The 23,989-nt window shown below is 47.3% G+C and overlaps 1 protein-coding gene across 1 annotated transcript in view; it reads right to left on the bottom strand.

The window, feature by feature from the left end:
- LOC120809111 (zinc finger protein ZFPM1) overlaps nt 1–17,608 on the bottom strand; it is a 72,364-nt gene extending 54,756 nt beyond the window's left edge. Inside the window, exon 1 of the mRNA XM_040162712.2 lies at nt 17,054–17,608. Coding sequence (XP_040018646.2) covers nt 17,054–17,093 — 40 coding nt within the window. The 5' untranslated portion in view covers nt 17,094–17,608. The remainder of the gene's footprint in view (nt 1–17,053) is intronic.
- Between the last annotated feature and the right edge of the window lie 6,381 nt (nt 17,609–23,989).

Genomic DNA, 23,989 nt, shown 5'->3' with positions numbered 1-23,989 from the left:
AAACTTACATGAAAAAGACACGCGATTACTGGCTTTTGGGTCGCCGCGGTGTCTACAAAGGCACTGAAATAAAACATTTAGATCCCTCCCTTCCTATATCATACAACAACCGTGTCCTAGTAGCAAAAAGAATAATCCTCATGATGAGAATATGTTTCCTTTAAATCCAGCATTACATTTAGCTCACAGTACTTTCTAAATGTTGCTTTTCAGCACTATATATTTATCGTATTTATTCACCGTGAAGTAAACACTAAAACATTATCTGTTGGTTTAGTGATGAGTAGCCAACAAGTGTCAAAGATCATCAGAGCCAAAAGCAAAGGGGAAATTTGACTTGAAAAACAAAAAAAAAAAAACCTACCCATTTATTTTGAATTCATGCTGCTGAACTCTTGTCTTCTGGATACGTAAACAGGTTATTTTACAAGGCAACGTTAAAAAGATAATAATATCCTGTTTTTCAGATTGATGCCTGATGTTCGATTGTCCAAAAACAATATTGTTTCAACCTTGAATGTTTGCATCGACAGTAGCAGGAGCACTGCCCCCTCTACTGCACAACGGCCTGGTCCTTTTATTTAAATGGACCTCTGTGGTTTGTGTGGTTCCCTCTTTCACAACGCCGATGTCGCGCACAGTCCTTTGGTGCTTTCATATTTTGAATAACCTTAATATCAAGTTCCACAACCCAGTTAATCGCCACTCTTCCTGCGGGGCCCTCTACTGAAGGTCATGACCCCCCCCCCCCACCAAGCCTGTTGTGCATCTCCCCCGGTTGAGTACCAGGGAAACAGAAAGTAGTTATGCAAAGCAGGAGCAGCTGACTGAAAGGTTAGCGTGGGTTTACTGATATAGGCCTTCACCAGGGGGGGGGTTGAGACCCATGAAATGAGGCCTCTGAACAAGCGCTGCTCCACACTAGGACCTTAAACAGAGGGCACCGCGACCTCGCTGCATGTATACCCTTCTTTGGGTTTTTAATCCGTCTACGCCCCTCCCCCCCTACCCCCCCTCGGGGGAAGTGCAGCATTGAATAACCGGAGTAATGTGTCCATTCCAAACTGATTGGACCAAACACTAGAAAGAAGAGTCTAGTCCTGATGTTTAGGAAGGCGGCCACAGCCAATCGAATGAGTGTCGGCCGTCCAGAGAGATTTCAAAGATAACAAGCATTGTGTCTCTAGAAAATTGCTGCTCCTTACAGTGGAGCAGATAATGCCGCCGTACACTGCTGAGTGATGTGGACGGGGGGGCAGGATCGGATTCACAAATACACCACGCACGCACAAGCGTATACATACTGCAGCTGCTATGAGCACTTTAAAGGCAATGTGACAGTATGGCCGCATGATTGCTTGAGTAAGCGAATTAGCCTCAGCAATGGCTGAGGAGGCAATAAGTTGGCAGAAAAGAGGGATAATCTTTTATCTTTCACCCTCCCCAAATGATTTCTTAAAGTCTGTATCGCTTCCCTGACAGTTGATGTTCCACTTTTTCCCTCCTCTTTCATTATTTATTCATCTATTTTTGCTTTGTGTGAATTCAGCTAAAATACTTCTAAAGCGCTTAATGGCCCTATCACCGCCTCGGATCTGCTGCCACATGCTGCCTTTTTCCCCCGCTTCCTTTTTTTTGGGGGTAGATATTCTCCTGCCCGGCCCCCAAAGAGCCAGCGTTTTATCAAACCGCCATGACGAGAATGACACGGCCAATTATTGACAAATTATTCCTTCATAGAATGACAAGTAAGACAAGGAGCCCAGCGAGAAGGGGGGGGGGGAGAGACCATTGGCTTGATGAGTGGAACCCAGCCCAGCGCCCCCTAACAGGCCTGAGGAGACAGGCGTCTATCTATCAGATTCTATTAAGAGCTCTGCGCTTTGACGAACAAAGCTGCCCGCGCCCCGCCACGCATTAACTGCCATTATACGCTCATGAACTTTGTCACGAATCACAATGTTTCGCCCCGTTCTTCCTCGTGCACATTTTGAGTCTCCCTTTGTGATCTGAAGAACTAATAAGCGCATTGCCTTTCCCTTTGTGAAAAGCCTGCATGGTCCCGTGTGTGTGCGTAGGAGATGATGTACTGCACAAAACACAACACCTATCTGTCACGAGAAGCTGCTGTGGGGATTGACTGAGCTCTATCGTTGTTTTGGTGCTTCACAGGGATACCCACTGGGAGCTTTCCAGTACAGCCCAGTACCCCTGGGCTAAAAAATTAGTCTTTTTCTTGCTGTCCACAAATCATGACTATAAAAACCCACACACACACTGTAGTATATTTTGATTGAATCCCCCCCCAAATCATAACTATAAAAACCCACACACACACTGTAGTATATTTTGATTTAATCCCCCCCACACACACACACACAATCTCTGGTGCTTGTTCCAGTGGAAATCATCCCCGATGTCTTGACACAGTCGCTGTCAAACGTGGCCGGTCTGGCTGTTTATACGTGACAACCTTCAAATCAAGGGCTGAGCGCAAGAGGACGTCTGAGGCAAAGACAGGTCTGACCTAAAAAAAAACATTATAGATGTGTCCTATGAAACCATTTTAAGCAAGCAACAGTAACAAAAAAGACATTTAGGTCCAGGGAGAAGACAAATCGGTTGTTTTAGGTCCAGGAAGAAGACAAATCGGTTGGTGCTTGGTCCCTGTTATAAAGCTTTTATTTGATTATCATTATGTCCTTTTAGCTCAAAATAGAGGTACTAAATTTGGCCTCCAGTGGCTGATACCAGAGTAGCAACCACTTCTCGAAGTGCGCTGAGCTCTGAAGCGGAAGGGTTGGCGCCCCACCCCATCCATTGGCCATCCTGGATCTGAAGAGTTCAATGCAAGCGTTCAACACACCCGATCTAGATCGACGCGGCTATGAATGCCAGTCATTAAGTAGCTCCTCCCCAGATGCTGCTTAGTCTCCCGAGCTGTTTTTAGGCCACGGGTTGCTCCAAAGTAGCCTCTTTGTCACTCGCATGACCAACGACCCAACAGCTCATAGTTGTGCTCAAATGCACACCGGCGTCAGATCAAAAACGCCCCACGTTGTTAAAAAAAGAGCCGGGGTGTAAAATGATATGGCTCTCTAATCATCAGTGGCTAATGCTTTATCAGGTCTTTGTGCCTCTCGTATCACCTGCATCGTAATCGGGGGGGACGACTGTCGATGTGTTCACGGGGACAAACGGACTGCGGAGTTGGCGGACGATGAGAACTTTGATACCGACGCAACACAGTTAGGCCTTCAGGCGGGGGTGTTAGCTCCTACTTCATCTTAGGGTGAATTATTGGAGAAATACCCCATCAGTTAAGGTCTCGTCAATAAAAGCTATGAAGATTCTGGGGTCAGCTGATAAGAGAGTAAACAGCCAGTAAAGAAGTTTTAGTTATTTGAAAAAGACCTTTTCATTGCTATTTCGAGCATAATTTCGTAGGCTCGGGTTCAACTATTGAAAGTAGTCACTGCCACTCTCCTCCTCTTGCCTTCCCCGCCGCTCTGCTTTGCCAAGTCGGTAACAAGGGTGTAGTTTCTTAACATTCATCATCGCTGAACTCTGAAACTTTATCAGCTCGGGAGAGCGGCGCCACAGCCCCGGCCCCCGGCTTTCTGGGCTCTCCGATAGGGCCGATAACGCGCTGATAGATTACAGCAGATTGTTTTACTTCAGGGGACACTGCTGCCGCTGCTAATACTAATGCGCAGACAAGGAGGACTCTAGCTGTGATGGAAGGGGAGGAGGGCAAAGACGAGGTGGGGCCAAGGAAGCCCTCGATGAACCGCGGGAAATGACAGACCGATGTCCGATATGTCGTTGTCCTGCCTCCCGTCATGTGGGAATCAACACGAAGGTTGTGTGCGGTTTTATGGCACAAAACTAAATTCATGACGTGAATCGTAGACAAAATACTCCGCTGTTTTGTTATTCGTTAAGTCTGTGAAATGGTGATTTCTAAAAATAAAATGTAAAACCGTGTCGCACACGTGCAACTTTACACTGGTAACCTGAGCTAACATGTGGCGTGCCAGGTGACCTACAGTGGAGACAAAAGGACCTCTCTCTCTCTCTCTCTCCCTCCCCCTTTGCCTCTCGCTCCACAAGAGACGGTTTACTGCTTAATAAAATCCCTCTTTCTCGAAGAGATCTAATCTCCACTAACCTCATCAAATCTAACCTTAGAAAATAAGGACTAGAACCTCATCAAATGTCTTTCCAAGAAATTAAATTAATGGTTTATCATTCGGGACTTTGTTTCATTCATTCTACTGCACATCTCTCTCATTTAATTTACAGTTTTTTCCAAGGCTATTTCTACAGGTGTGATCCGTAGCGGCAATGAGGCGAGCCAATATTACCCTAAGTAACTATTAAATATTAGGCCCTGCTCCTGCAAATGAGCAATGACGGAGTTAAAACTCAAATCAAAGCAATGGACAAAGCTGCTGTGAGGTAAAGATGGGCCTAAAGGTGCGTTCACACCAAACATTAAACTTGGGGGGGGGGACCATTTTTGGTCACTTTGCATAAAGAGGGTCTAGACGCGACTAAGAGGGGGCCGTGGCTCGTAACAATCGAGGTCCTTTTGACACCCAAAGAAGGGAAAGTGCATTTTCGAACATTTCAAACTATTCCTTTTACCTGTTGCCACAAAATAATGCAGTCATTCCACAGCAAACTCTGAAAGAGTCAGATTTACAAACCAACCCGATGGAGTAGCTTAAATTCTCAATCTCTACATACCTATTTGATTCCACAAAGAGGACGTGCCCCCCCCCCATTGCCTCACAATCTCCCGTCTGAACAGTAAAACGCACAAATTCAGCAGTTTTAAAATGCTTAAGAAATCGCATTTATAGCACACATAATATTTACTTTCTCATCATTTGTTGCCTCCCCCGACCGCACGCCCCTGCCCGAGAGAGAGGAACGTTTCAACGATCGGGATTTTATTGCTCAAACATATATCTCCGTAGTTAAGTTAGGCAGGGGGTGTGAAAGCGGTCGCAAAAACGCAGCGAACGCGGGATGCGTCAGCAGCAGGGAGCACGGAGCTGCTGCGATGCGCACGGCGGCAAATTAGGGATTCACATGTAAAGTGGGTTCAGGCTGCTGACCTCGCCCCGCTCCCCCCCTTGTCTTCGCGTCTCCCGTCGGGACGCCAAACGGACAGCTTGAAAGGCACCAAGCGGCCAATCGCAGGGCCCCGGTCCTGTCGACGGCGTTTTACAGCCCCGTCATTGTGGGAACTCAAACCTGTCCCTTGTCGGTTGGCGCCTCTCTATTAGGGACAGATTGAGGACTGCTTATCTAGGCCTACCAGAGTGTGTGTGTGTGTGTGTTCATGAAGACACAGGGTGTGCGTGCAATGAATTGGTGTCAGGGAGGGCATAAAGAGTTAAACGAGGTCTAATCTGCTAATAACAAGCAACGGCAAGAAATTATCAACGCACAGCTTGCACATAGTGCAAAAACCTTTATACACACACACACACGCACGCACAATTTAAAAGAAAAAACACAAACATCATTATTAAAAAACACTTGCAAAAAATAAGTACATTGTGTATTGGTCCTAATTTCGGCATCAACATTTTATCAGCCGAACGCCATGAATAATCTGCGCGGTAATTTCTTTCTTTCTCCCCTTTTTGTTCCTGGCATTTTGGTGCAGCGAGATAAGGGCTAAAAAAACAACAGAAGGGCTTGCAGAGTGGAAGAAAGACAGATAGATAACATTGATATCAAACTCCTACACAACACACTCATTCTCTTATCGGGGCTTTTTATCACAGTTTCGTTTTTCTTCTTTTTTTTCTTTCTTTCCGTCTAAGCCACTCCTTGTTCTTTGTGCACTAAAGGACGAAAAAAAAAAAAGGAGCACAGGCCTAAAAAAAAAAGTAAAGTCAGATTTTGGTTTCGAATCAACCTGAACGCTGACTCGCAGCAATCGTTCAGTTAAAATGACAGAACTGGACTGTGAGCTCTAAAAAGAAAAGATATTTAGATATTTTAGATATGGGGTCTCGTCAGGTGGAAATGGGGGGGGGGCTGCAGAAGGTTTTGCTGGTAGAGGACTGACACACACACACACACACACACACACACACAGTCATGTCTGGGAAGAGGAAAAACTATTTAACACACAGACTTATCGTTGCTGTGTGTCAGACAGAAAAGGCTCCCTGGGTCTAATCTATCAAGGTCAGCAAGTGAGGCCCGGACAAACAGCGTGCTGTTCTGTCTCTGCTGGAGAACACAACGTGTGTGTGTGTGTGTGTGTGTGTGTGTGTGTGTGTGTGTGTGGGGCGCTATATATGACAAGCTGACCCGACATCTTATGTTCTAGCGATGAATGGATTAGTGCACTGAACGCAGTCTGCTTGGTCTGTGATGACCGGTTTCTGTCTGCATCCCTTTTATGTACAAAGAGGCACAATGAGGTTATACCTTTATTTACCTTTTTATTCCTAAAACACCACAAATATTGAGTCTTATTCTGGGATTTTACGGTTAAATCAAGAGGGGGTCGAGGGGTCTCTGACCTCATTCAAAGGGTTCGGGTGAAGACTCTTTTCGATTGTTCTGACCCACAAGTCCTTTAACCGCACGTCATCGTTCGCCCATTCACACGTTGCCATGCGTCATGAAAATGTTGCAAGTCAAAATAAAGAGGACTGATGGCCTTTTGGTATCAGTGGAGACCCGGCGTGGGAGAGAGGATTCAGCTGTCTCAGCAGGACCAGGACAGGCCTGTCAGCTTCTGGCCCGTCCTGGTCCTGGACGGGGTGAATTTTGGTGTCACTAGAGCCACACATTCATACACAAATGTCAGGCGCTACCCATGCACGGTGCCACCTGCCCGTTGGTAACTAGCAAATCACACAACATGCCACCAACAGCTAACTAAGTGGACTAGTGAGTGAGCCGGGGGGTCGAACCGGTGATCCTCTGATCGGACTACTGTGAATTAGGCCAAACAGAACCGGTTAGTGTCCTCATGAAAGCGGTTATTTTACAGCCATTTACGTTCCTATGGGCAACCATCGGGTTTTATTGGGCTGGAAAGTCACCATTAGCACAGCGACCTGTTACACTGGAACCCCCGTTGCTTTTGGAGCGGTCCTCGTTCTGCTGTCGGGCCAGACAATCGAACGTGACTTGGCGGGACATTTTGATGACAAGCGGTGACAGTTTTCTTCAGAATTCTTACTCTTCCGATATGCTGAGGGGGGGTAAAAAGTGCTACTTCCGTCACTAAAACTAGCGACTCAATTATCCAATATGGCTAGAATGGCACAGATTCCTTGAGATCGACGGTGGAATCGGTTACTCTGCTCGTTACTTAAGCACGATCAAACGCATTCCGTCTAAGGACGTACGTCTATTTTCTTCAGGCACTTGTCCAAAGGGAAAAGAGCATCAGACCTGTGATTTAGCATTCAGTGCAATGCGTGTGCAGAGGCTCCTGCGTTGCCTTTCTGCATCGAGGGTAGAAGGAGCGATGTGGTGCAGATGTGGAACTTCTCCTCGCAGAGGAAGGCGAGAGGGAGAGTTGAGACGCAAGTTCAGTTGGACAGAGCGAGAGCTGGAGAGCCAAAGATAAGAGAAGGGAAGGAGATAGAGGTTGCTTTGTGGTGTGTGTGTGTGTGTGTGTGTGTGAGACTTGGGGATGGGTGCTAAAAAGCAAATGGGTTGGGAGGATTTGGATGCAGGGAGCATATCCGTCCGTGATCTCTCCTGGTATCAAAACCGGAGCGATCCGTGATAAGAAAGACGAGAGTCCACCTGGAAAACGCCTGCAGCTGCAGCGGGAGTTCAGTGGGGCTGCAAATGGCCGGTCGCCCCCCCCTTCTGCCTCCACCCCTCCATCTACGACCCGGAGAGTCGGCAATGGCCCGACGGTCCGTCTGTGTGTGTGTGTGTGTGCGCATCTGAGCTGCCTTCAGGATGAGCAAATGAAAAGACACTCCACACATCTCCACACCCTCCGCCCGACGGAGAGACCACCACACACACACACACACACACCCCCACCTCTCTCTCCACTTCATCTGCCTCCTCCTACTAAAAATAAAAAAAAAAGGCTTCACAAAAGAAAAGAGAAATGAATTGAGGGGAGGGTTTTTCTTCTTTCTGCTGTACCCCCACCCTTTTTCTAGAGAGAGGGAGGGAGAGAAGAAGAGAAAGAAAAAAAAAAAAAACATAATTTATCTGTGTATTATCAAGAAAGGCAGACACTTTAATCAGTCAGCTATGAAGTCAGTATTTCCATTCTTATCTGTCGCAGGAGTGGAAATGGAGAGGAGATAGCGTTCTGGGAGCCCATCGGTGGGCAGGAATGATAATGGGGGGGGGGTGGGAGGCAGGCAGTGAGGGGGTGAGAGAGGGAGGAGGGAAGGGGGGGGTCTGGGCTATTGGACCGCTGTGTCAGCGCTATCTGCACCCATTATCAACGGCCTTATCGGCCCTGCCATCAGCCGCGCTGTAATGGGGCCAGTTCAACTTTCCACATTATCATACCGCCAAGACCTGGTTCGCCCGGGCTAGGGGTCCGACTCCAGACAGGGGGGGGGGGGGGGGGTAGAGAAGTGGAGGTGGAAGAGGTACAGATCGAGGGGGTAGTTTAGCAATAAAAACACAAAAGAGGAGATTATTTTTTTTTAAAAGTGGCGGAAGGTAAAAAACAGACTTTTAAGGAAGTATCCCAGCTCGGATGTTTGGCCCGATACCGGTGTGACTTTGCGCTGGAGGGGCGTCGTTTACTCCCGGACTTCCCGTCTCTCCCTGGCCGTTAACTTATATTAGAGCCACACGCCCCTAATAAATGAGGTCACAGCAGGGCTTCATTAATCAGGAAGATTCCAGTCTCCATTGAGAGGGGAAGACGAGAACGTTTATTCCCCACAGTCTCATGAATGACACACGTTACTGACGCGTCAGAACCGGCCCGTTTTCCCCTGCAACATTTGAGACTTTAAGAATAAAGCTGGGTTTTACTATTTCAGCCGTCAGCATGTAGTGAGATAATGTTGCTTTTCTCTGTTTTACATCGATCTAAAGTGAATGCAGTAGTTTAGCGCACTTCATTTTGCACCCGGTGACGATTCATTTGACGGTTCAAAGACCTAATTAGACAGCGGTAAAAGTGCGTGCGGCCCTTTGAGGAGGTTAACGGCGTGAACCTTTCGTGCGCGCGTCCCGACGCCGCCGTCTTCTCACGGCGTTTCGCGTCAGCTGGTCTCAGAGGCCCGAGTCGCAGTCAAGGCAAAAGGCAATACAGGCAACGACAGTCTGCTGAACGCTGGCAGCTGCACTCAAGAGAGTGATGCGAATCATCAGAGCTCACATATAATAACGCGCACGTGTGCTCACAGCAATGCTTTTACACTAACCGCTTCATATCAAACGTGACATCGTTTCACCTGTGGTACATTCCACACACACACACACACACACACGATTGGCAGCTCACTTATCAGTCGGGAGCCGGAGCGGTTTACACAAGCACAAAGCAATCCAAAGGCCGCATCATCGCTGCTTGGCTGGCTCACATGACTCATAGTGCACACGCTGAGACAAGAGAGAGAGAGAGAGACACACTGGCGGGGGAGACACAGAGAGAGACACGCGGGGACGGAGACGGACACGCAGCAGGCGCCGTGTCACTCTTTTGGCTCACCGGCAGGAGCAGCATCCCAAAAGGACGTGGCGAGCAGCCGCTGATGACTTGTATCATCCTCTGTTGGCAGCCAGAGGGAACTGCAACGCAAGCGGCCGGGCGCGCAGACAGACAGACAGACAGACAGACAGGAGCCGGCGGTCTGGACCTCCTCCGTTGAGGAGGCCCCCCCCCCAGGAGGCTCCTCCAGCATCTCCTCTTTCCACTTGCATTGTCTCGGCCAGCGAGTTTGCCCCTTATCGCCTCTTATTCTTCCTCCTCCGAACCCTGCTCTGCCTCTCTGCCCCCTCCTCCTCCTCCTCCTCCTCCTCCTCATCGTCTTCATCCTCTCGCCCCCCCCCTTTTCCATCAGCCTCCTCTTTTTCGCTTTTATTCTTCCGTCTCCATAACCAGCCTTGTTGCTTAGTGGTCTTTAAATCCTAACAATGACACGGCCTCCTTAAGAAATGAGACTTTCTTAGCCGTGAAAATGTAGTAAATCAAAAGATAAGAGTAATAATAAAGCGTAATAGTGGAGACCCTGCATGGGAGGGAAGATTCAGCTGCCTCAGCGGGACCAGGACAGGCCAGAAGTTGACAGACAGGGTGAATTTCGTGTCTCACCAGAGCGACGCAGGCGAATTGATCTGAGGCGGAAATGAGCGCAGAGATTTGAAAAGAAAACGGAATGGAGGAGGAAGAAGCAGAACATGACAACGCGAGCTTGTATTCCCACGTCCATTCTCATCATTAGCACGACAATGACTGCACTCTATCTATATATAATATAAAAGAGGAAACGTATTTGAAAAGTTAGTGCTGCGATAAGATGTGCGTGGCTCCGTGTTCTGTGTGCGACGGGACTCTCAGAGGGGGAGACGTCCCTGATAACATCCTGCATTGCTTTTTTTTGTCTCCTTCTCTTGACTCGTCACAGGTGTCCTGTTGCGTTTAAATGTCCAGTAGCTGAGGACAGACCCTCCCCCCCCAAAAAAAAAATCTGCCACCTCCTATTCTGCCCGTAAGATGATGACGCAATGATGATTTCTCTACCACTCAATGGCTGCAGAAAGAGCAGGTGCACACAGGGTCAAGAGGTCAGACAGAGGAAGCGCATTGTGATCCACGGAGCCATTGTTCCAGCTCCTCCATGCTGTGACCTTTGACCTCTCAACCGTTTGACTGATTCCACATTGGGGATTTTTGGGGGGAAAATTCAGCTCGCCAGCTTTAAGCTACAGATGCATTTATTGTTGGCCGGTCAGTACAAGAGCAGTTAGTGTGTGTGTGTGTGTGTGTGTGTGTGTGTGTGTGTGTGTGTGTTTGTGTGTTCATGGCAGTAAAAGCAGGTCAGGCGGTGTTGTTTGCCCAGGTTGCCTTAACACCCTGGAACAGAGCGCTCAGCACAGTAGGAGCAAATGGTCTGTCTTATCGCTGCCTGGAGGGGTAGGGGGGGGGGGGGGGGGGCTTGTCATAACACCGGCAGTGTGTGTGTCATACAGACACGCACAAACACACACACACACACACACACCTTCAAGTGGCCAGAGTCATTCTGACCGGAGATCAGAGCCACGTGGCCCAAAGCTACTCCTCACACTGAAAACTAGTCCTGCATCGACCGACTACACGACACACACACGACACACACACACACACACACACACACACACACACTCACTGGTTAAAGAGCTCTGGAACCTTCCACTCATTCCTGACAGTTTCTGAGTCTCTATCAACTACGATGCACCCATTTGAATGTACGCGGCAGATTTTTTTTAGAAAGCATAAACTGCTGATTTTGAGATTTTTTTTTCTTGTAATTAAGAGCACATGACATTTATTTTGTTAACACCTTAATTAGAAAATCTAAAAGTTATCCTTTTACCATGTTAATGTTATTAGGTGCTATATGAATAAAACACAATTCAATTAATTCAGGGCATATTGAAAAAAAAATTTTTTTAACATTTAACTGGTAATTCACCCTCTAATATCTATCTATTGTTTCAGGTTTTTCTCATGTCACAAAATTTGCTTTGTTAATGAAAAAGGCTTGAATGTATCAGCATCCAAGGTGTGTAATTGTTGTCATGTGAGGGGGGGGGGGGGGGGGGGAGACGGTCCCGAGAGCCCAACTCACAAGTCTGTAGGACTGGATTTGGCTCAATGCAGGTCTCGTTTTACGAAGCAAAGGGGTTATTACATTAAGGGGGGGGGGGGGGGTATTACTGCTGGAGCAAACCGCTTGGACGTTGATCACGCTACTGTTGGCCGGGGGGGGTTGTGTGGGGGGGGGGGGGGGGGGATGTTTTCTCTCCTCCGGCGAGGAGCTGGCCATAACTCACCAGGAGGCTGCCTCCTGGGTAAACAGCAGGAAGGGGTAATAACTCATCCACAGCGAGCACAAACCGCGTTTCCTCTATAACCCGGGCCGACTTCCCCTTTGCTGTATCTGACCATTAACACACACACACACACACACTCCATCGACTTTACTCACATGGCCACAATGCATACATCTAGGCCTGCGGAGAGACAATGGACGTTAAATTGTCATATAATAATAATAATAATGTAAAAAAAAAGGTCCGTTGTGTCACTTTTCACCTCCTTCAACTCTTACTCAGAAGTAAAGACATTCTAGCGGACTTGTTCAAACTCACTGGGATGTACTTTAAAATCCCTCCCGCCCCGCCGGATACTACTTGTGCACGCACGCGTGGGCGGGACTGCGGTCGTATGCGACTTTCCCAGCAAACCGTGTGTGCGCGCGCGATAAACGCCGGTGGCCCAATCGGTCGCCATCTAGCCGTATTAATATCTAAATCGGCAGAATCAGCCGCGTGCGAGTCATCCTGCTGACGCGGTCGCGCTCCTCTTCCCCGCTTACTGTTCACTTTTTACGACTCTTGACGCTCTTCAGCGGAAAAGGCCGCTTTAAAAAAAAAAAAAAAAAAGAATCCTCCCTGGAGATAATCATCGACGAACGCCAAAATTTCCCAACATGCGCCTTTATCGTACAAGAGATCCGGAATGAGTAATACGTGGTGTTAATTTTAATTAGATTAAATCAATGACGATGCTTGTTAAAGGAGGCGAGAGAGCGGGACGAGGGGAGGGGAGGAAAGGGGAGGAACGCGGTGGGAGGTTGAACGAGTGAGAAAAGATTGAGGAGGGGGGGGGGGGGGGGAATGCATTCACACCTATCACCTAATTATAAAACAACATTAATCCCATTAGGGCTGGAACTGATTGCCAGGGTCCGGACCCCAGCTGCCGCCGCCGCCGCCGCCGCCGCCGCCGCCGCCGCCGCCTGGGCCTGTTGTTATTGCGGCGGAGCCTCGGCACCCGCCTGCTCCGTCCTGATAACAACTCTAATCACGCCTGCCCATCTCTATCTGCACCGGAGATCAGGCCCCGCGGCTTATCAAAAGTTCACATCTCGCTAAAAGCAGAACAAAGAACAAAACACACACACACACACACACAAAAGGGAAAGCCACCAGGGCGCTGCATGAGTCTCGCATGTGTGTGTGTGTGTGTGTGTGTTGTGTGTGTGCTTGGAATGTCGACATGCTTGAGTGTTTTATGTCACTTTGGCTCACAAAGAATGAATTAATCCCTCGATTGTGCGTCTGTGTAACAATCGCGCAACACGAGCCGCGTCGGACGCCTCTTTTCAGCCGCCTGAAGTCATCTCGGAAAGCGTCTCTTCCTTCAGCCGAGGAGGAGGAGGAGGAGGAGGAGTTCCACCCGTCTTTCCGGAGTGGAGGGAAAGGTGGAGGTCAGAGTGGCGGGTTTCCTCGTCCGGGCTCTGCAGGCGTTTTGCACGCCGACCTCTGACCTCCGGCCCTGATGTCATAGGAGCCCCGGTTCCGTCGCTCTCTGTGGGCCCAATCCGTAGTGTTGATCTGCAGCCTGTTATCCATCTACCATCAGTGGGCCTCCAGATCAGCCCCAAACATCTTTAACAGACGGGGGGGGGGGGGGCAGATCCGGCTGGGCTGCCATTAAAAACACACGACTCGTTCATCAGGCAGCTATGTTTTCCACACAATCTACTTTTTCTCTCCTCCCTCATATCACTGTCCTCCTGTTCATCTCTTCTTTTAATTATCCGGAGATCCTCCCCCAGCCAATCACAAACAAAACAACAGCGCAACAATGCTGGGAAAATGGCGTGCACCAGCCAGATGTAATTACAACGTGGCCTCCATCTCGCCCCCCCCCCCCCCCCCCCCCCTAAACCTCCCCCTTTCTTTCTCCTGCGTTTTTCCCGCCGTATCAGCTGCAGCGATCGCCGCCAAGTTTTATCACGTCTCCCATCTCAACCGCCAGAACATAAGCCCAGGGATCCAGCCTCGGCCCGTCTGCTATCGCCCCATCGAGGAGGGGAGCCTTATCAGGCTGAAAAGATCGCTAACCGTTGGGGGAGGATGACGCACAAAGGGACACAGACAAATATCCATCTGCTGCGCCGACACACACTTTTTCGACCCACAGAAGGCCCCGGACCTAATCCACGGTTGCTAGGCGGGAGATCCACGGTGTGTGTGTGTGTGTGTGTGTGTGTCAGTAGTTTTACCAAAGTTGTTTCCGGTCAGAGAAGTGGGGTGAAATGTTTTGGTCAGGAGAATCACAAACTGAAACCGCGGTAACTTTCGGACCAAAGAACCGGTCAACAGCGTTGGCGTTTTAACCCCGCGTTGGGTGTCATCCTTATACACAGCGGTGCAGACGGGCGTTTGGTAAACACTCGGCCCTTATCACCCGTTTGCCTTGGTGATGAAGTGGAGGTTACGGAAGTAGCCTTCAGTTTATCATAGGGATGTTACTTTTTCGCCCACCAAAAAAAAATAAAGTTGAAGTGAATGAGAACAAATAACTTTGTTTGTATATTTTCAATAGATTCGAAGCCAATTAATTGCTAAGCTAACACCGTTGTTTCGCTCGCCGAGCATCAGCAACAAGTGAGTTCACATGTAAAGGAAATGAATAACACGCTACCTGGGTTTCTCGAAGACGTTTACTCGTTTCTCTTTAAAAAGCATAATCCGCAGCTGGACTCAGACACCTATCGGACCGGGTGTCAGACACACAGCCAGAGGGCCCCACCAAAGGTTCTGGCCCCATAGGACCGTATGTGAGAAGCCTGAGGTCCGTTTGATGGATGCACTGCCATAGATCCCACATGCTGCGTGGCACACCACTGTTAAACGTAGGCTGCTAGGAGTCTCTTTTTAAAGAGCGCACGCAGCAGGGGGGGAAGGGCGTAGTGGACCAGGAGCACCGGTCCCTCTCGTGCATTTGTCTAGCCTGGGTTCGTGAGGGGTCGGGGTCTGGGATGCATCTCCAGGCTGGCTTTACTGTACGCGCCAGCTGGGAGTTGCACCGATGACAGGCCTCCGGAAACAAGAGTGACAGACTGCAGACTACCTGCAGAAGACCTCATCAACCAGAGACCCTTAACGCCAACCCAGCGGACACAGCTCGATAGCGGGCGTCAAAGAAGCGCTTACGAGCCTCAACATGAGGAAGAAAGTGAGCACCTAAAAATAACTTATCTACGTCAAAAAAAACTCATCCGTAGCTGCAAGGGGCAAAAAAAACAACAACATGACGAGTTATGGACAGCGGCCATTGCTGCAGATCGAATGGGTGTGGGTGACAACCTTGAAGAACGACATCAGGTTACTGGCTAACTGAAGTAGCTGCTGATAGACAGCACTGCAGGTTAAGAGTCTTCAATTTACTTGATTGATTTCGCGCTTTAGGAATCGTAACAGTGGCGCTCGTTTGCTCGTAACAGGACCAGGATCTTGCAGAACAAAATGTGTCAGAATGACGAGATTCGTTTGGCCACAGAGAAGGAAATCCCGTTGGCGCGGTGGGGACCCCAACTTTTCAGGTGGGCCTTTGAACGTGCATCATCCACGCAGCTTCTGCCGGGAACCGAGATCAAGTGTCTCTCCGAGCAACGGCTCCTCCGGACGCGCTGCCTGCGATCGAGGAATAACAACACAGAAAGCGAGACGTCGGGATGTTCGGAGGAACAAGCCTTCTCGCCCACGCGACCTTTTGTTCGCGTTTGATCGCCAAGCAGAAAATCCACCAACCGCAGAACAGAACTACGGCACTCGATCGGGTTCGCTTGGTCCAGAAATGTCCACTTGTTGATGTCATTTGTAACGCTATTCGTGGACGGTGATACTTTGCGGCCTTTCAAGCGTTACCGGCTTTCTGCGAACACAATCGCGGACGACAACATATTATTTTATTATTTGCTCAAAGCGATAAACTGACCAAACAAGCGTCATGTTTCCATTTCAACTGCAGCTTGCAGAATAGATACATAGATTTTTTTTAATCTGCAGACCGCTACAATTAAAAATCGAACTTTGGCCGTTTCTCAGGCCCGAGCGCAACACGCCAGAGGAGAGTCTAATCACAACGTCATCAATATGCTTCTATATCAACTTTGAATGATCAGCGATAAACCTTCACACGTTTTTATGAACAGGAAGAGCTCGTCAAGCACGGAGAGCATGCGAGAAAAAGAAGAAGAAGAAAAAAAAGGCCTTTCAGGCGGCCCCAAGATGCATTATTGAGTTAAAGGGATAGCTGGGGGGGAAAAAAAAGAAGAGGAGATCCAATTGTAAGCAGCTATCAGCAGGGGAGATCAGCCAGGCGGGCCAATCTGACGCCCCATCTCCGGGGGGAGTAGAAGTGAAAAAGCCAGGGGGGGGGGGGGAATGCAACGGCGGCCTCGGAGAGAAAACAAAAAAAAAAAAAAAAAAAAGAGATCCAATTTTAATCTTTATCCGGGCTCACATCGGATCGCCGCCCTATCTCTGCCCACATCACCCCTCCTTTTGCAGAGAACACTGACGTTTCCACGGCAGAATTCAACAGGAAGCCGCAGCTGCGGCTCAAGCTGCTGGCGGACAAAGCATTCTCCACCCGGCTAATAGACGACAACTTTTTTTTTTATTATTATTATTATTATTATTTCAACAGATAGCGACTTCCAGACGCCGTTTGCGCACCGCGGAGTCTGCGTCACTGGGACCCAAGTGCTGGATCCGGACGGCGACTGATCTTGCGCGTTAAGGTCCAATCAGCTGATGTCATCGAAAGCAAACGGCCTTCTTTGCGGGTCCAAGTCGTGTACTGTGCACACGAACGGTGCCATCGCCCTGCAGCGGACGCGGCTGAGTTTCCGTATTAACGTCACTCGTTAACTTTGAAGTGGACGCAACGCACGCGGCGCACGAAACACGCGCCTCCTTCGCGGGGAGCGCGTGGCTCTGCGCGCACTGCAACTAGCAGCAACAACAACAACAACAACAACATTAGGCGAGGAGCCGGTTTCATCCTTACGCTTTATCTGCCGGGGCTTGCTCTGCTTCCTCCGGGACATGGCGGCTCTTCTCTCCGGAGGAGAAGGGGTCTGCTTCTTCGGGCTCGTGCTCTCGTTCCGCCCCGCAACGCCGCGCGGTTCACTGCCGCGACGCGGCGCTCCGACCAGCGAGCGGAGAGATCCGCATGACCCGCCTGCGCTCTGGTGTCTTCTGCCACGGCAGCTAAGCGCGGGGTCCGCTCGTCGCTCGTCACTGTCCTCCTGGTTCCGGTTCGTCGCACGAATACCTTCACCCTCACCCCGTTCTCGCCCGTTTCCCCCCCCTGCAAACGTTATTCCTTTCGCCCGGTAAACCGCCCCCGCCGCCGCGTCGCGTCTGTTGGCGGACACGGCGAGCTTATCTTCGGAGGGATATCCTGGCGGGTGAACGCTAGCGGCTGCCCGGCGTCGAGCGCTGCGGCTGCGGGCTGTTTCTGCCAAGTTCGGTCCCGCTGTACCGTCACTAAAACCGGGGAGCCACTTTCCACAGAGCAGCAGCGCTCCAGTCACCGCCGCTTACTAGCGAGCAAGGGGCGCGCGCGCGCCTCTGGGCACGCCCCTTGCGTGTGACGTCAGGGTCGCACTCATCTCCGATTGGATCAACTGTTATGACACGTGGAGCAGGACATTTTTCGATAGAACACAATGAAATAAAATGCTTATTATACCCATAGTTTTACCGCAGGATAATTGAACTATACCTGAAATAAACCATGCCATTGATACATTGATTCATTAGTACATAGTAGTATGTATCTTGTGGCACTGTGGAACTTTAAATCTTTAAATTATAATTCATAAACGCATATCCCTATTGTTTAGGGTGTAAAGTGAAAAATAAGGGATTTGTTCAATGTCAGGTAACTGTTTTTTTTCTTTCTTAAGAAAACCTTGGAACGCACACATTTCAGGCCACTGTGTCACCCCAAATAACTTGGTGTCATTATTATTAAAATGTCCCATTTAATCAAGTAAAAAGCACATGATATTGTTCTGCATGCTTTCGTTGTACTGTTCCTGTTGAGATGTGATACAGACATGAGATTATCCAGGATTTCCTTTAAGGCTGACGACAAACTGTTCTAGTTTCCTGCTTGAATGACTCAGATTGAAGTTATTGCTTTAGGTACTGCTCAAAGTGAAACAGTACCCTTGAGCTATGCTGTATATTAAGGCTTTGATGGGAACACACACTATGAACACTGCTTTATAAACGGCAGGGGAAATAAAGTGTGTGGTGTTCTCGTCGTTGATTCGTCACATACTTTAGTAAGACAATATCTCATATGTATTTTGCAAAGGATCGAACCACCACATCAGTGAACTATAACTAAAGAAACCTGGCTGAAAACATGACATTTCATTTTTTTTCAAGGAGTCAAGGGTCACACATATTGCTCTGTCAAATAAGCTCTTACATTGTTAATGGACTGCACATGTGTAGTGCCTTTCTAGTCTCGCGGCCCCTCAAATGATTTAACAGGCTTCACAGTGCCATCTGGCCATCGGTAACTAGCAATCGCATCCTTCACGCACCTTCGTCACAGCTTAAGAAGCATTGTTAGGGGTTACGTGTCTTGCCCAAGGACACACGGACATGTGGGTCAGCTGGACCTGGAATCCATCCGCCAATCCACTAATTGGAGGACAACCGGGCTCTCTGCTCACCCAAAAACAAAACACCCAGAGGAGATGGATGCTGGCTCCTCACCAGCTAACATCACTTGTGCCATCTAGTGGCCATCTTTCAAATCACAAAAGTGCCTCACAGAGGGCTTATTGGTCAGACAAATCCCATGCTCGGTGCACCTAAACAGGGCAGTGCCACACCGGCAGGGTTGAGATGATTTAAGATTGGGAGGAGATTCATCTTTTGAGGATAATTAACCAAGTTTAGTTAATGGCAATGGTGACTTGCAGCCTTCACACCCATGCATGTTCAGAGGAAAAGCAAACCTGAGGTGTCTTAGTAAAAAGTTCTCCTCTAGAGCAGTGTCAGTGCTCCTCGTCATATACAGTGCATTGCATAGGAATCCAACCCCCTCAGACTTCACTACATTTTGTGATGGTATAACCAGGTTCAAATGGATTTCATTGGGATTTTATGTAATGGACCAACACAAAATAGTCCATCATCTGGAAGTTGGGGGAAAGTTTATGTGGATTTCAAAATGATGTGCAAAAAAATGTGTTGAGTTCAACACTGATTAGTAAATGCAAATTTAATTTCAGTATAAATACACATGTTCTGTGAAGGCCTCAGTTTGTAAGAAAGCATTACTGATTAAGGAGCGTCATGAAGACCAAGGAGCACAACAAACAGCTCAGGGATAAAGTTGTAGCGAAGTACGGAGCAGGTTTAGGTTATAAAAAAATAGCCCAAGCTTTGAACATTTCACAAAGTACCATAAAATCCATCATCAAGTAATGGAAAGAACATAGCACAACCACAAACCTACCAAGAAAAGGTCGTCCACCTAAACTGACCATCCGGACAAGGAGAAGATGAATCAGAGAAACAACCAAGAGGCCCATGGGAAATCTGGACGGGATGCAAAGATCCACCGCTGGGGATCTAAGAAATCCTGTTTGGAGTTTGGCATCAGCCGTGTGGGAGACCCAGCAAACACGTGGAAGAAGCTGTGTGCTTCTCTTCAGCATCTCCAGGGAAACTGTGAGGGGAAGATTGGATGGAGCCAAATACGGAGCAATCCTTGAAGAACACACGATGCAGTCTGCAGAAGACTTGAGACCGTTTGGACCGAACCATCACTTTCAGACCTGTATGAAAGCATCTGTATGCATTAAGTGCTCATTTATACATATTTTCTTTCATTTGGTTACACACCACGAATCAGTCCGGCTATATTTCATATTTTAAGCGAGTGTCACTGTGTGTGTCCTGTCGTCAGTGTGTATATATGGGTATGAATGATGACGTGAAGGGTTGAGGAGCTTTGAGTGGTCTGAAGACCAGACAAGAGAAATGCAGGTTTTTCCCAACACAAGTACAGTCCAAATATCATTTTACTGTTCTGTTGCATGCAGTTTGCAATCATTTGGGACATTCTACCACACTCAACAGTACTGTTATTGCAATGCACATTCCAGTCCCTTGACTTCAATTATTGTGATTGTATGAAGTTGAATGGACCTTTATGGATTTGATAGGTTCATTAAAGTAAAAAAAAAAAAAGAGGCCAGCATGAACATTTTTACAACATCACAAACAACGCACACAGAAAAATACACCTGTAACACATTACATGGGTTAAACAAAAGACGAAGGGTATTATAATAATAATATTAGTAATAGTGTCAGGGTCATAGCTTCGTCACAGCAGCAGCGTCATGGAATCTTTGTTTCATAGATCAGTAATAGTATCTGAATGCTCGTAAGTAAATCTACCTCATAGCCGAACAAGGTTGAATTCAAGATTCAATATATTTATTTTCATGTTTCCAGTTAACGCGTCACTCTGTACAATGAAATCCTTACAGTGTTGCCAAACCTGATCACTGCCGTTGAAGATTGACAGGGTCTGCTCACTGTTTCATCGAGCCGGTGTGTAAGAGGTAAGAGGACCCCCCCGGCCACTATTCTCCAGCTACCTCCTCCGTCTCCTCAGATGTCATCTCAGATGACTTCCAGGAACCTCGGTGTGACACCCGACAGTCCACTTTCCCTCACTGCCAACAATCACAGAAACAACACGATCCTGTGTATACAGATGCTGCACAACGTCAGGAGAATACGTCCCCTTTCTCACCCAGAAGGCGCCTCAGGCTGCGGTCATCTCGCACCGTGGCTACTGAAACTCCCTCTCAGCAGGTCTACCCGATAGTGCCATTCAACCTCTGCGGCTCATCCAGAAGGCAGCAGCTCGACGGAATTCACCCACACGACTCCGCTCTCTTCACTCGTTGGCCGTAGTTGCCCACATTCGTTTCAGAACATTGGGCCTCATTCAGAATCAGCTTTTATTTATTCAGCAATTGGCCAATATCTTCACCAATGAGTCATTTGTTACATTTGTTCTTATGAAAGTTCCCAAGAAAAGTCTACCTGTGATCCATGACGTGTCCCTAAACAGCGGAATTGTTCGCAGGTGCGGTCTTTGAATGATGAATCCCAATATGTCAGAAATTGAAAGCTCGTGCGCCGTTGCTCCTGTTTCGCATGGGTTTACGCACCGTTAATTCCCATTAAAAGGGCATGAGATGGCAGAGCCGTGTGCACACTCAGAGAAATGTCAGAAAGACTGTGGAGGCCTCGACTCCGAGAAAAAGAAACACTTCAGTGAGATATTGCTGCAAGAAGTAGGCGCAAAACTCAACATCATATTAAGCAGCGTCAGCCGTGGCTACAAAGCGGTAAATAAAACCGATGCAGGGAATGCAATTACCTATGCAGTGAATGCATCCGGACACATAATTGTGTGTAAAATGAAAATAATTAGCTGAAAAAATATAAAGGAGGGCGGCACGGTCGCCTCACAGCAAGAAGGTCCCGGGTTTGACTGGCTGGCTCTTGCCCCCCTGCGACCCTGTGCGCAGGATAAGCGGTTTGAAGATGGATGGATGGAATTATAAAGAGAGAAATATTCCATTTTAAAATAAAACAGACGAAAACGGTGTAACTACTTATTTTGTCAGCTCTCAATTGTGTGTAAGAGTGGTCCTGGGTGTGCGTGAATTCTGTTCAAGAACAGATCCCAAATAAGAACATTGGTGTATGCCAGAATCTGTGTGAAAACTGCGTAAGTGGAGATGAAGCACAAATTTGTTCTTGAGAACATTTGGTAAATGAGGCCCATTCGTATTTGGGTGCCGTGCAGCGAACAGATCATGTCCAGTCCACATCTACATTAAACCTTACCTTCGTGTCCGCTCACTCCGCTCTGCATCTGTCTGTTGAGTTAAACACTCAACATCATTTTAGTAGCACCGGGCCGAGGCGGCTTTACACCCCTGCACTGTAAAAAAAGTATGTTGATTTTACGGTAATAAACTGTTAAATCGCAACGGTAAAAGACCGTTGATTAAAAATAGGTCATCTTCTGTTTCTATCACATTGAAATACCGTATATGTATATATCAGCGCAAACCGTAATTAATGCATCTATTTCTTGTAAGAAATACATTTTCTTACTGTTAATTGTACTAAACAGTGTACCGATAACGGAAATACACCGTATTATGAAAAACACCCTGTACCGTAATTTTTACATTTATAACTTAAAAAATATATAATCTGTCTCTGTTAAATGTACGGACTACTGTAATGCTCCACAATAATTTCAGACTTCCTCATCTGATGTGGGGAGACCAGCTTGTCTGAGCGTAGCCTTTAGGAGGTGGATCTCAAGTCTGGCCTTGGTTTGCTGCAGTTTGGTCAGAGTCAGTTGTTCCTCTGCCAGAACGAGCAAACAGGATGAGCAACAAGGGACGCAATAGTTAGACACTATTTCTGATTTGGATTTGTTTTGGATTTCAAAAATCAGTGATTGCCATTCTTTGCATTTTTTTGGTTATTCTGTAATCATTGCATGCATCACTACTAAATATCCTAAAAACAAAAATATTTTCAATTGTGATGAATATATATGATCAATTAGTGACAGAATAAAATGTATTGTTTTTGGTCAATTTTGACAGCTGTTTGGGGGATTATTTTATGAGGCCGAACTCTTTCTACTTTGCTGTAGGCCTATACTGAAAGGCTGAATACGTTAAAGCCTACCTAATCACTGACGGACAAATAAAATTAAAACCTTATGAATAAATAGGATATCTTGTAAGATACTGCGTCATCCAAATATAGTATTATTTGATACATTTTTAAAGTTTTCATTACATTTTGGGCATGAAATCTACGCTGAATCCACCCTTCTGATGGGATCAGTTTAATCCAGATTTTTTGGATCAAAGTGATCCAAATCCTACAAAAAAGTTCTGAAAAACCCAAACTAAAGGTTTGATCCGGATCTAAACCAAGATTGGATTACGTGATCTAATCCGATTATGTAATCCGTTTTTTCTTTTGAAAAATCCATTTTCAAGATTTGAGCCAATCCGTTATCCAAAATCCTAGTGGATTACTTTTGAAAAACCGGGCCCTGATGATACAAGTCCTCAAGCAGAAGGTCCCGACCCGCTCCTGGATGTTGATACCAACAATTTGCAATTTGCTTTGAACTTTGTAATAAAATACCGTAACTCAAAACACAGTACAACTGTACTGTGTTTATCTCTGAGAAAGACCTTAATTAGGTACAGAATAAATGCTGTTTTTAAAAAACATACCGTATTGTCTTATACAAATAAAACGGTAATTTACCGTATATTTCACAGATTTCTTTTTACGGTGTATCTGTTTTTTTAATAGTGGTTTTCTCTAAACAAAACTGTTCTTAACTGGGAATTTTACGGGTGCAAAAAAACATACCGTAATGTCTTATACGGTGTCACTTTATTTTTTACGGTAAACCTCTGGCAACCACAGCTGCCAGTAATTTACCGTATATTTCACAGATTTTTTGTTGCAGTGTGCCACACAATTCACTTTCCAAGGTCAGCATAGTAAGATAACAAAGGAAGAAACAAAGACATCCATTGAGACGAGTCAAACCCCCGACAGGTGGCCTCTTGGTATCTAACACGGTAGTGAAAGCAAGGTTGGGAATCAGGTCAAACTGTCTGTGCTACCAACATGTTCCTAGTCTAAACAAGGCAGACGTTCTAAATGTTCTCACCTTCATCAAGCAGAGCCGGCAGCACAAGCTCTCCTCTGTAGCTCACCTTGTTCTGCACCGCGGGCAAATACGTGTAATGTACGCAGCTGTGGCCGGTATTGGCTGGTTGTTAAGCCACGATAGATTGCAGACTACTTTCCGGTTACAGACACGGAAGCTTTG

Source organism: Gasterosteus aculeatus, chromosome X (assembly GCF_964276395.1).
Source record: "Gasterosteus aculeatus chromosome X, fGasAcu3.hap1.1, whole genome shotgun sequence".
Lineage (NCBI taxonomy): Eukaryota > Metazoa > Chordata > Actinopteri > Perciformes > Gasterosteidae > Gasterosteus > Gasterosteus aculeatus.
Note: the sequence above shows the minus strand (reverse complement) of the source record. Positions and strands in the feature narration are given on the sequence as shown.